The 13,414-nt window shown below is 30.8% G+C and overlaps 2 protein-coding genes across 2 annotated transcripts; both read left to right on the forward strand.

Annotated features, from left to right (window-relative positions):
* Positions 1-1,338: 1,338 nt before the first annotated feature.
* Positions 1,339-3,108, forward strand: LOC135138482 (larval cuticle protein F1-like). Its single transcript, XM_064068489.1, has 2 exons — positions 1,339-1,448; positions 2,701-3,108. Exons 1-2 carry the CDS (start codon positions 1,437-1,439, stop codon positions 3,031-3,033), a joined length of 345 nt encoding a protein of 114 aa, XP_063924559.1. The 5' UTR covers positions 1,339-1,436; the 3' UTR covers positions 3,034-3,108.
* An 8,465-nt stretch (positions 3,109-11,573) lies between these two features.
* Positions 11,574-12,353, forward strand: LOC135138397 (glycine-rich protein-like). The gene is made up of 2 exons (XM_064068402.1): positions 11,574-11,612; positions 11,785-12,353. The coding sequence occupies exons 1-2, from the start codon at positions 11,601-11,603 to the stop codon at positions 12,211-12,213; spliced, it is 441 nt and encodes a 146-aa protein (XP_063924472.1). The 5' UTR covers positions 11,574-11,600; the 3' UTR covers positions 12,214-12,353.
* Positions 12,354-13,414: the final 1,061 nt, after the last annotated feature.

Consider the following 13,414-nt stretch of genomic DNA (forward strand, 5'->3'; position numbering starts at 1 on the left):
TCAGACGTAGTTTCAGTTTCTAGTAATTTTTTGACTCGATCAGCTAGAAGAATACGAAAATGGAGGTTTTTCTTTGCATAATTATAAAAAAATTGCCCGACATTATTCACTCGGCGTTCTTGAACTGTCGCGAGTGGACAAAGTCTAAAGCTGCCAAATCTAGAAAACGAATCTAAAATAAGTTAACCTTGCGAAACCAACAACTTTTTCCACAATAAACACCATCTATGAATAAAATCAGCTGAAAGAAAGTACAAAAACGTTACATAATACAGAGAGGTAATAAAAATACTTAAGTCAAAAGTAAAAATGACTGAGTCATTTTATGTATGAAAACAATTAAAATATTGCAATACAGAACTTGACAACTTGGCCAATTATTGTAAGACGGCTTTAAATGAAACGGAAATCGTTTAAACTTTAAATTACCTTGACAGAAATTGATTCAAAGATATTAATTCTGGTACCACGCTTTGAACACTTTCACGACAAAATCATAATCTATTGTTTGTTTTGTCATTCCAATCAGTCCATTTTTCGCCACATTAAACCCCTGAAAATTAGAACTGTAAACTTTTTTAATTAATCGCAATCGTACTAGTTTTGACTGATATGGCTAAAAATGTTTAAAAATCCGATTTTGTACAGATTATGAAACCTCGAGCGATTTTATAGCCTCGACTCATTTCAACACGCCTCATCAATCTGGAAGTACACAAATCCGACAATTTAACTTTAATGTTATGTTAATTAATGCAAAGTTATGGAATCGATTACATCTGGAGCATTATTAAATGCATAATCGCCTATTCTGCATAAAACGAAGTTCTAGTAAACATCACTTTTGACTCTAACAGGACTAACAGCCTTAAGTGTAAATTTATGAGTCATAATTTTCCTGCACTGACAGTCTTCATCGCTCGCAACATCCTTCACACGCTCATTTAATACCATTTTAAAAAAAATCTGGGCGATCCATTTTTCACCGATGAAAGTAAACTTTACGTGCCCGACTTCTTTGTCAGTTGAATGATGATGTAACAATTTGTTTGGTTTCATTCATTTCGAAATTTCAAAATCTAATACGGTTTTTGGGAAATTGCACCCTGGGTGCAGATGTATGAGGAAATTTTATATTTTTGTTCACGTTTGTGAGATTTCTAGCGAGATAGTTAATTGTCGGTGTCTTTTTGTTCGGAGTGACCTAATTTAGAGTCTAGTGACTATGACTCTCCGAGCAACAAGCAATAACCATTATTTTTAAAAAATTGCATCCTATGCTGTGTTAGTAGAACCAGTTTTTCTTGGAAAAATTGGATTTATTTGGATCACGAAGGACGTTAGACCAGTATAAATACAGTATGGGGTGTGTGCAATTGCATTAAGTTAAGTACACTTGGTTCAGTGAGTCACTAAAGCCATCTAATCATCACAAAATGTACTCCTTGGTAAGTGAAAATTTTTGGGTAGACGAAACTTTTTTAGTTAGTGGAGTTCAAATTGACTTTTTTTGGTTGAAGTGAGCTACAGAATTTGTTAATTAAATTATTAGTCTTATAATAAAAAGGGATTTGAATAAAAATTGTTTAGGGGAAAGTGACGATATTTACACGTAATAATTAATATAATTAATCATTTTGTCAATATTATTAAATTGACAATTTATTCTTTCGGGTTTTTTGCTTTGAGCATTATAATAAGAACTGAAGAAATTAAAAGCTTGATTCATAAATAAAAATAATTTATTGCTTGCTTATTTGAATTGAACATTCGCTATAGGCAACCAATAATACACGTTTGACGTTTATTGGCTTATGGGAAGGCGTGCACTCTTACACTTACCGGTGAAAGTACGTTCTATAAAATATGCCATAGACTTATAGACATCTGTTATTTGTTGCTAAATTACTGGTCTAATTTAGTTTTAATAAAAAACAATTATTATACCATACAATTTATTTATTCGTTCTTTCTAGAAAGTTAATGACGACCTAAAATATGCCCTAATTGTACTGTATTTGTCAAATTTATTATGAATTTATCTTTTTTTTTAATATACCTCAAATTATATAATATTGTACTTTGCCATTTTCGTTATAGATGGAGGCACAGAGCACAATTTGCAATATTTACTAAATAACAAAAAACCGAAACAACAAAATTTTGAAACTTTTACTTTACTGCAGTTACTAGAACTACTGCATTTTTTTTAAGTCGCATTCACTAAATTTTCTAAAGAAATTGTTTTTCTTTTGATGTATTTTTTTAAAATATTTTATTTATTTCTTTAATTGGTGAATTGTGGGTTGCCGCAGCAAATTTTTCATGTAGGGAAAGTTCCAATCATTACAGTTACATACATGAAATATGATATTTGCACAACAAAACATTTTTTGTTCCAAACTTAAGAATAAAATAAAAAAACTGAAAACCCTCGACACCAAATTCCAAACTTTACAATCAATAGCACTTTTTCATGCAAAGTGAACGTACACCACGCGGACTCCCATTGTCGGCAGTACCTCCAGTCCAAGGCGAATAAAGAAACAATAATTATATCAACAATTTAAATAACACACACACCGGAAACTTACAAAAATCATAACGCAAAATCATTTGCCTAAAACCCTCTCTGACCTCCACTTTCAATCGAATAACTTCTCATTCTTTTAACAAAAATAAATCACAATTGTCGATTAGGTTATCGTCGCCGCCCTCACCGTCGCCACCGCCAACGCCGGCCTCATCGGCGCCCCGCTAGCCGCCCCCGTGGCCACCAGCTTCATCGGCACCAAGTCCATCGCGGTCGCCGCCCCTGCCATCGCCCCCTTGGGTCTGGCCACCCCCGTCATCAGCAGGTCGCTCATCGCCGCCCCCGCCATTGCGCCTGCCATCGCCGCCCCTGCCTACGCTAGCCCTCTGGGTCTCAGCTTGGGCGGTCCCTTGATTGGAAAATCCATTTTGGCCCCCGCTGTGTCCACGGTTGCTGTAGGGCCAGCCCTGGCTGCGGGACCCTACCTCAAGGGATGGTGAAGGGTGTAGTTGTTGCTCTAGGGTGTAAATATGTATTGTTGTTTCGCCACTAATAAATGAACGCATTTTAAACTAGTAACTGTATTTTCTTTAGTAAAGGATTAAGGGTGTTATAACTATATAACCTGACTTTTCGAAACCGAATTCTAACTCTAATTCGAACTCTATTGTTTAATTGGGTTGATTATGGTTGCGATACACCGGAATTGAGCGTGGTAATGACCATGGTGGTTTTTGTAGTTACTCAATATGAGTATCAAGTTCGTACGGGTAAAGTAAACAAACTTTTCTAATGGACGGGTGCGGCTCAGTTTTTTTGTTTTGGAACTGGCGCCCGAGGCTTGGAGGAATGACACTGAGCAAGTTTTTGGTTTTACTTTCGTTGATGTTCTGTCCGCAGACGAATAATTTTGCATAAATAACTTTCTTCGAGTTGCTTAATTTCGTGTAAAAATTGCGTTTCTAGTGTCTTGTTTTTTGTTTTTGGGTTATTTGTAGTGTGACAAGGTGGATGGCCATAAATGTTTCCGATTGCAAATTGCTGAAAAATATTTACAACAGCAATTTGGTGATTTGATGGGGAAATTAATTACACGAGACAAGTCATAAATTTTTATTATGGCGGTCTGAAATTTTGATTTAACATTTCCGATTATCTGAAAGTGAATTAGATTTTTTTTAGTGCACTATATTCTGAAATTTTTGCCCAAACACTATTCAATCTTGAAGCCAGTTTTGAAATTTTATGTTGCAGTGGTTTAAATTGCACGTTATAAAATCGCAATTTCAATCATATTTCATATGCGAGAGCCATAAAAACTACAATTTACATTAAAATTCTCCATAACAGTGCACGTTCTGCACAATTACAAATCAGTTAAATTGACTGTAACCTTCGGTACTACAAAATTCGAACTTAACACTGTACGATACTGACAAATATGGTTAAGTTAATCAGGAGATACTATCTTGAAAAGCTGTCACTGAAGTTCGATTCAGATAATATATTCTTGTCGTTTAATTTAATTTAGTTAGCATCTGCGTGTCACATGGTGTTGCAGAAAATTTATTTGTAACTGGAACACTTCTGGGCGAAAGTAGATGCAACATTTGGTAGACATTTAAAATGAAAATAACAACAAATTGTTTATTAACAAAGTAAAAAAAATGGCAAGACGTTCAAAAATCTCTCTCCATAAAGAATACTCATTTTTGTACTTTTTACTTCCCGAGCGTAAGTTCGTTTTCTCGATGTTTGATGACTCCTGGAGTACGAAAAAGTAGACCTCCCGTTTCCGTATGTCCGGTTTTTTATTAGACAGATAATCTCCGAAACCACCGGACGGATTGTTGTCTAATTTCTTCCATTTGTGGTTTATCAATCCGTGTTGATTTTGTACCTCAGACATACAAATTTTTGGAAAAAAAATCAAAATTGTATAACATTTTGAAATTTAGCTTCGAAATCTTGCAATTGTTTTAAGGTTATCGGAAACTTGATAAATTGTTAATTAAATGTTAAAAAGTAACGTGGTCCTGAGCTTGTGGTTTATGAATCCCTGTTGAACTTTTATCTTAGACATCGAGATTTCTGGGAAATAAATCAAAATTGTAGATATATAATAATTTTTTAAATGTCCGATTTTTCACTTTTTCGGTTTCTCGATTTTTCAACTTTCAATTTTTCGGTTTTCTCGTATTTCAGTTTTGGATTTTTTCAGTTTTTTATTCTTCAATTTTTCGACTTTTTTATTTTTGGCGTTTTTAAATTTGCGATTTTTGAATTTTTTGGGTTTTTTGATTTTCCGACTTCTCTATTTCTCGATTTTTCGATTTTTCAGTTTTTCAATCCTTCAAATTTTCAATTTTTCGCCTTCGATTTTTTGATTTTTCGATTTCTCGATTTTTCAATTTTTCGATTTCTTAGTTTTGGGATTGTTCAATTTTTCGATATTTCAGTTTTGGGACGTTTCAATTCTTCGATTCTTCGACTTTTTTATTTTTCGATTTTCCAAATTCTCGATTTTTTACTTTTTCGACTTTTCCATTTTTCGATTTTTATATGTTATACTTTTCAATTTTTCAATGTTTGGATTTTTTGTTGTTTATTGACTACTCTTCGATTTTTCAAATTTTCGATATTTCAGTTTTGGAATTTTTCAATATTCCGATTCTTTAGCTTCTCGATACTTCAAAATTTTGATTTCTCAATTTTTTCGTCTTTCGATTTCTCAACTTTCCGATGTTTCATTTTTACGAATTTTTAATTTTTTGATTTTTCAATTTTCCGATTTTTAAATCTTTCGATTTATTCGATGTTTCGATATTTCGGTTTTTGAATTTTCTGATTTTTATAATGTTTGATTTTTCGATTTTTCAATTTTTCGGTTATGTATTAAATGTTACAATTTTTCAGTTTTTCGATTTTTTAATTTTTTCATTTCTCGATTTATCGAGATTTTCGTATTTCAATTCTTCGATTGTCCAATTTCTCGATTTTTCGATTTTGGATTTATCGCTTTTTTAATTTTAAAGTTTTTAAGTTTTAACTTCTCGATTTTTCGATTTTTCGATCTTTTGATGTTTCGATTTCCCAGTTTTTCGATTTTTCTGATTTTCCATTCTTCAATTTTCTGATTTTATACTTTTTCATTTTAAATTTTGAATTTTCCAATTTCTCGATTTTTCGATTTTTTGACTTTTCAATTTTGTAATTTTTTAATGTTTAAATTTTTGATTTTTCAATTTTTTGATTTTTCGACTTTTAATACTTATCGATTTTTCAGTTTTTCGATTTTTAAATTTTAGATTTTTAAATTATGCATTGATTTTTTAGTTCTTCGATATTTCTATTTTTCAGTTGTTTATATTTTTTATTTTTCAATGTTTGGTTTTTTAAATTTTACAGTTTTCGATTTTACGATTTTTTGATTCGATTTCTTGACTTCTCGGCTTTTCGATTTTTTCCAATTTTTCGACTTTTTGATTTTTAGATTTCTCAATTTTTCAAGTTTTAGATTTTTTAATTTTTCAACATTTCAATTTCGGGTGTTTTTCAATTTCCGTGTTTTTCAACTTTTTGATATTTTAATTTTTCGATTTTTCGATCTTTGGATTTTTCGTCTTTTCGGATTTCGATATTTTCAGACTGCGATATTTCTGTTTTGAAATTTTTCGATTTACTCAGTTTTTCAGTTTTAGATGGTTCGGTTTTTCAATTTTCTGATTTTTACAATTTTTGATTTTTCGATTTTACAGTTTTTTGGTTTTTAAATTTTAGGATTTTTCAGTTTATAGATTTTTAAATTGTGCCATTTCTCGATTTATTGAAATTTCAATATATCGATTTTTCGACTGTACAATTTCTCGATTTTTCAATTTTTGGATTTATCGTTTTTTTTTTTAATTTTTAATTTTTAAATTTTGAGTCTTCAATTTGTTGATTTTTCAATTTTTCATTCTAAATTTCGAATTTTTCGATTTCTCGATTTTTCAACTTTCAATTTTTCGGTTTTCTCGTATTTCAGTTTTGGATTTTTTCAGTTTTTTATTCTTCAATTTTTCGACTTTTTTATTTTTGGCGTTTTTAAATTTGCGATTTTTGAATTTTTTGGGTTTTTTGATTTTCCGACTTCTCTATTTCTCGATTTTTCGATTTTTCAGTTTTTCAATCCTTCAAATTTTCAATTTTTCGCCTTCGATTTTTTGATTTTTCGATTTCTCGATTTTTCAATTTTTCGATTTCTTAGTTTTGGGATTGTTCAATTTTTCGATATTTCAGTTTTGGGACGTTTCAATTCTTCGATTCTTCGACTTTTTTATTTTTCGATTTTCCAAATTCTCGATTTTTTACTTTTTCGACTTTTCCATTTTTCGATTTTTATATGTTATACTTTTCAATTTTTCAATGTTTGGATTTTTTGTTGTTTATTGACTACTCTTCGATTTTTCAAATTTTCGATATTTCAGTTTTGGAATTTTTCAATATTCCGATTCTTTAGCTTCTCGATACTTCAAAATTTTGATTTCTCAATTTTTTCGTCTTTCGATTTCTCAACTTTCCGATGTTTCATTTTTACGAATTTTTAATTTTTTGATTTTTCAATTTTCCGATTTTTAAATCTTTCGATTTATTCGATGTTTCGATATTTCGGTTTTTGAATTTTCTGATTTTTATAATGTTTGATTTTTCGATTTTTCAATTTTTCGGTTATGTATTAAATGTTACAATTTTTCAGTTTTTCGATTTTTTAATTTTTTCATTTCTCGATTTATCGAGATTTTCGTATTTCAATTCTTCGATTGTCCAATTTCTCGATTTTTCGATTTTGGATTTATCGCTTTTTTAATTTTAAAGTTTTTAAGTTTTAACTTCTCGATTTTTCGATTTTTCGATCTTTTGATGTTTCGATTTCCCAGTTTTTCGATTTTTCTGATTTTCCATTCTTCAATTTTCTGATTTTATACTTTTTCATTTTAAATTTTGAATTTTCCAATTTCTCGATTTTTCGATTTTTTGACTTTTCAATTTTGTAATTTTTTAATGTTTAAATTTTTGATTTTTCAATTTTTTGATTTTTCGACTTTTAATACTTATCGATTTTTCAGTTTTTCGATTTTTAAATTTTAGATTTTTAAATTATGCATTGATTTTTTAGTTCTTCGATATTTCTATTTTTCAGTTGTTTATATTTTTTATTTTTCAATGTTTGGTTTTTTAAATTTTACAGTTTTCGATTTTACGATTTTTTGATTCGATTTCTTGACTTCTCGGCTTTTCGATTTTTTCCAATTTTTCGACTTTTTGATTTTTAGATTTCTCAATTTTTCAAGTTTTAGATTTTTTAATTTTTCAACATTTCAATTTCGGGTGTTTTTCAATTTCCGTGTTTTTCAACTTTTTGATATTTTAATTTTTCGATTTTTCGATCTTTGGATTTTTCGTCTTTTCGGATTTCGATATTTTCAGACTGCGATATTTCTGTTTTGAAATTTTTCGATTTACTCAGTTTTTCAGTTTTAGATGGTTCGGTTTTTCAATTTTCTGATTTTTACAATTTTTGATTTTTCGATTTTACAGTTTTTTGGTTTTTAAATTTTAGGATTTTTCAGTTTATAGATTTTTAAATTGTGCCATTTCTCGATTTATTGAAATTTCAATATATCGATTTTTCGACTGTACAATTTCTCGATTTTTCAATTTTTGGATTTATCGTTTTTTTTTTTAATTTTTAATTTTTAAATTTTGAGTCTTCAATTTGTTGATTTTTCAATTTTTCATTCTAAATTTCGAATTTTTCGATTTTTCGACTTTTCGGCTTTTCGATTTTGTAATTTTTCGATGTTTAAATTTTCAATTTTTCAGTTTTTCGATTTTTAAATTTTAGATTTTTTTATTTATAGATTCTTTGATTTCTTAATTTCTCGGTTTCTCGATTTTCAATTTTTCGATTATTCAATTTTGGCGTTTCTACATTTGCGATTTTTAGATTTCTCAATTTCTCGGTTAATCGAATTTTGGTTTTTCGATTTCTCGACTTCTCGATCTCTTCATTTTTCAATTTTTTAATTTTTCAATCCTAGAATTTTTTAGGTTTTTGATTTTTCAGTTGTTCGTTTGTTTAAATTTTCAATTTTTCGCCTTCGATTTTTCCATTTTTCAATTTTTTTGTTTCTCAGTTTACCGAAGTTTCTGTTTTAGGATTTTTTCAATTTTTCGATTTCTTATGTTTAGATTTTTCGTATTTTCAATTTGTTCATTTTTTGTTTCGATTTCTTGACTTTTCAAATTTTCGATTATTCAATTACTCTTCGATTTTTCAAATTTCTGATATTTCAGTTTTGTAATTTTTCAATATTTCGATTCTTTAGTTTCTCGATACTTCAAATTTCCAGTTTCCCGATTTTTTCGTCGATTTGTCAATTTTCCGATGTTTTAGTTTCAGGATTTTTTAATTTTTTGATTCTTCAATTTTTCGATTTTTCAGTTTTTCGGTTTTTTGATTTTTACAATTTTCAATTTTTCGATTGTTCAATTTCTAGATTTTTTTTTATTTAAAATATTTCAATTTTTAACTTCTCGAATTTTCGATTTCTCGATTTCCAGATCTTTGAAATTTCGTTTCCCAATGTTCCAGTTTTTCAATTTTTCGATGTTTTGATTTCCCAATTTTTTGTCATTTCAATTTTTCGATTTTTCAATTTTTCGGTTCTTCATTTTTCTGATTTTTCAATTTTTCGTTTTAAATTTTGGGTTTTTTAATTTCTCGGTTTTTCGAATTTTCGACTTTTCGCCATTTCAATTTTGTAATTTTCGATTTCCCAATTTTTTCATTTTTCAATTTTTCAATTTTGATGTTTCAGTTTTACGACTTTGTAATTTTTTGATGCTTCAATTTTTCGATTTTAAAATTTTTTGATTTACTCGATTTTTCAATTTTTCGTTTTTTTTTAATTTTAAATTTTTCAATTTTTCGAATTTTCAATTTCTCGATTTCTCGATCTTTAAAGTTTAGTTTCTCTGTTTCAGTTTTTCAATTCTTCGATGTTTCGATTTCCCAATTTTTCCTCATTTCAGTTTTGGAATTTTTCAATTTTTCGATTTTTCACTTTCTCGGTTCTTCGCTTCTCGGCTTTTCGATTTTGCAATTTTTCGATGTTTAAATTTTTGATTTTTCGGTTTATTGATTTTTCAATGTTCGATTTTTTTAATTGAACACTTTTTGAATTTACGATTTTTTGATTCGATTTCTTGACATCTCCGTCTTTTGATCTTTAGAATTTTTCGACTTTTCGATATTTAGATTTCTCGATTTTCCAAGTTTTCGAGATCTCAATTTTTTCAACATTTCAATTTTGGGTGTATTTCAATTTCTGTATTTTCCAACTTTTCTATATTTGAATTTTTCCATTTTTTGATGTTTCGATTGTTCGATCTTTTGGGTTTCGATATTTCAATTTTTAAAGTTTTTGATTTTTTGTTTCGGCTACTCATAATACTCTGGGAACAAAATTATTTTGGAATATGACCCGAAAGACAGTAGCTGTATGTATTCATCTCCTTCTCAAATTCGATGACGTCATAGTAAACAAACATCGAAGAAATCTGAAAAATTCTTGTTAAAATGAGCTATTAATTTTTATAAAACTTACCTTTTTTGAAAATTTGGAGGCACACTATTAATTTGATCAGTGCTGCCTTGTACATATCAGAATTAATATATTTATCCCCACCAAAAAATACATACTAAAAAAAATTAGATTGTAAAATGATTTTGGATAGCATTCGTTCAAAATATAGGCTCGTAATTGAGAGAATTGAGGCCCTCGTAAAAAAATTACACAGTACCACAAATTTTATTGCATACAAAAATAATATTTTCAGAATACAGGTAGGTGATTTTTAATGAGACGTTTGTCTGTTTGGGTGCCCAGCTTTAAGTAGGTGTACTTTCTCCGACGCTAAATCAAAATCCCATTGTAACCAAATTTATTATACGCCAGCTAGATGGCAATATTTCCAATCATTAATTTTTAGTACGAAAAGTATTTTTTACATTATATGGATTAGAGCACGAGGCGAAGACGAGCATTTACAACATATGAGTTGACAAATAAAAAAAAAGTAGAACTACATCGTTCGAACTAAAGTCACTCCTTACCTTCCGCATGTTTTTTCTTTCTCAAGAATAACTAATTACAGTTACAAAATACATATACTTAATATTAGTAAGATGTTTAGCATATATCGTTAATTAAGTACCTATTTATTTAAAATTATGTGTCGTAAGTGATACTTTACAATTTTAACAATGCAGATTAGCTATATAACGTATTAAAAAAAACTATTATATTTCGTTTCATCACACAATTAATAAAAAACAGATATAATCTAGAATTAGATAATGCATGAAAGCAAGAAAAAAAAACGTACGTATAGTAGGTACTAAAAGTACCGTTATCTTCGAAATTATGGATCCGAAAAACCGTTTTCAATAAATTGAATTACAATCACGTCGCGTTGTAAATCCGCCTTCATAATTCCTTTCTTCTCATTCATGAGAAGATGCGACGTGGAGGTGTCAGTACCACGTGCCATCCTACTCAGCGATGAATGAACGCTTATCAATCGATTCATACCAATTCAAATCCAATAACAGCATAAATGTCATTCGTATTGTACTAGACCGAGATAATTATTACCCAACGGTACCAATTACAATGTCGTACCATTACATAATTTAATATCACAACAAAGCAACTTATTCTTTGAAAATCCGATACGTTGCACGTTTCCGATAAATGCATATCCAAAATGGGTGTGTGCAACGTTCGAAATAACACAGAAATAATCCAATAAGTGCACGATTTCAGAGCAAGAGTTCAGCGCGAATCGCAAAAAATGAATTAAAAACTGAGGAAGGGCGCGCCGTTGCCATAGGTGGTACCATGAGCCAACTATTTTTCTAACGAAACCACGATTTTACGCACCGAAGGCCAAATTTTACTATATAAAGCAGGGTAAGAGGATAGTACCGCATACTCTTCAGCTCTTCACAATTAGCACCATGAACACTTTGGTAAGTACCCAACCGAATTTCAGCGCTTTCAGCGCTTTCCGTAACGGTTCGTTGCATTCCTTATGCGATTTTCATACATAATTACTATCATTACTCAACTAGTGGTACTGCTGTAAAAATGGTACTAAGGTTGTGATCTAAATACGGACTAGAATGTAACCTTGATTTTCAGTTTGTAGCTGTTTTCGCCGCTTTGGCTGTCGCTGTTAGCGCCGGAGTCGTCGGACATGGTACCGGAGTCGTGGTCGCTGGACCTTCTGGAGTGGTCACGCCGCACGGAGCCATCGGACCTGCCGGACATGGGTTAGGTTTGGGACTTGGATTGGGCTATGGAGGATATGGACATGGTGCTGTGGTTGCTGCTCCCGTAGTTGCCGCACCAGCTCTGGGTGTTGGGTACGGATATGGAGGTTTGGGTCTTGGACATGGAGTCGTCGGGTATGGACATGGGGTCGGGCTTGGACATGGAATCGGGCTTGGACATGGGGTCGCCGTCCGTGGGCCTGCCACCGTACCAGCTGTCATCGCTGGTCCCTCTGGAAAAATCGTAGCCGATGGCTTGTACGGAGTACCACACTACGGTCATTATGGACATTGGTAAATGTACAAATTAGGAGGTTTTTAGATCAATTCTTGGAGTTGATGTTTGTGCTTAAATTATGACGGCTTGAGTATTTTGTAAATGCTTATTTATGTGTATTAATTTAATACGTGATATATAATAAATAAAAATGACTGAAACTGAAGTTTTTTTTACTACGGGTCTTTTCCAGAAGATTATTAATCTTTTAAAATGACGTCATCGACTTTTTGTAGGAGATGAATTAACAGTTTTTAGTGACCTTCTAATTTAAGCAACTATTACATATGGAGGTGACGTCATGAATTTCTTGAAAGGAAAAAATAACCTATGTTATTTGTAGGAAGTACCGTTACTTAATATAACTGTTTTAAAAAAGCGTTTGTCATCAGTTTTAAGAATTCGTTTTCTAAATTTAAAGAAGGATTTGCTTTATGGGTGAACTTTTGCATTAAGCCCATTCTCTCTTTGTCTTAATTATTCAGAAACATTATCTGCGGCCTTATAAAAATATTACTCATACTTCCTTTCCCGCCTCGTGTGAAAATATTTTCTTGACATATAAATCGCACTTAATTATTTGCTCTAAATCACTCATATCCATGCAAAATGGGCGCCGATATAATGACAGCAATTATTTTGATTATGAATGAAAAACAATGGTCTCTAATTGTAAGTATGGGTAACAACTTATGAAATAAATCCGCGATATAGATTACGCCTCCACATTATAATAAATACTTGCAGGGAACACCGAATGACCTTAACCATAAACGATACAGTAATTGCGAATTTTATATTTTAAAGGTAACAAACGTACTTTCGCTAATGTATCTCTGGACTGAGAATAATTGCAGCTACCGGAGTCTTGGCGTGTTGCCGCGTTCTGACGTAGAAAAAAAATTCCACAAATTATTGTTGCCGGAGATATAGGGTGGTATAACTAGATACAGAATCATTATTTTGCAAGATTTCTGCAATTTCGTGAGCGGACAACTGACGTGTCCTTTTGCGTTATTTATTATTTTATAAGCGCTAGTGCACGGAGTTTTTTTTCAAAATCCGGATCAAAGTTAAAGGGCGTGACATATAAAAGTGTTATTGTGGATAAGGTAGTGCACGCTTCGGTAGATATGGCCAGTTATGCATGAAAACGCCCTCTTTCATTCACCTACAGCTGGTTACATAATTTAATAATAATAAAGATCTATGGGAGAATAAG

Source organism: Zophobas morio, unplaced genomic scaffold, assembly GCF_036711695.1.
Source record: "Zophobas morio isolate AGI-343-1 ecotype UQ-CSIRO unplaced genomic scaffold, CSIRO_AGI_Zmor_V1 ptg000002l, whole genome shotgun sequence".
Taxonomy (NCBI): Eukaryota; Metazoa; Arthropoda; class Insecta; order Coleoptera; family Tenebrionidae; genus Zophobas; species Zophobas morio.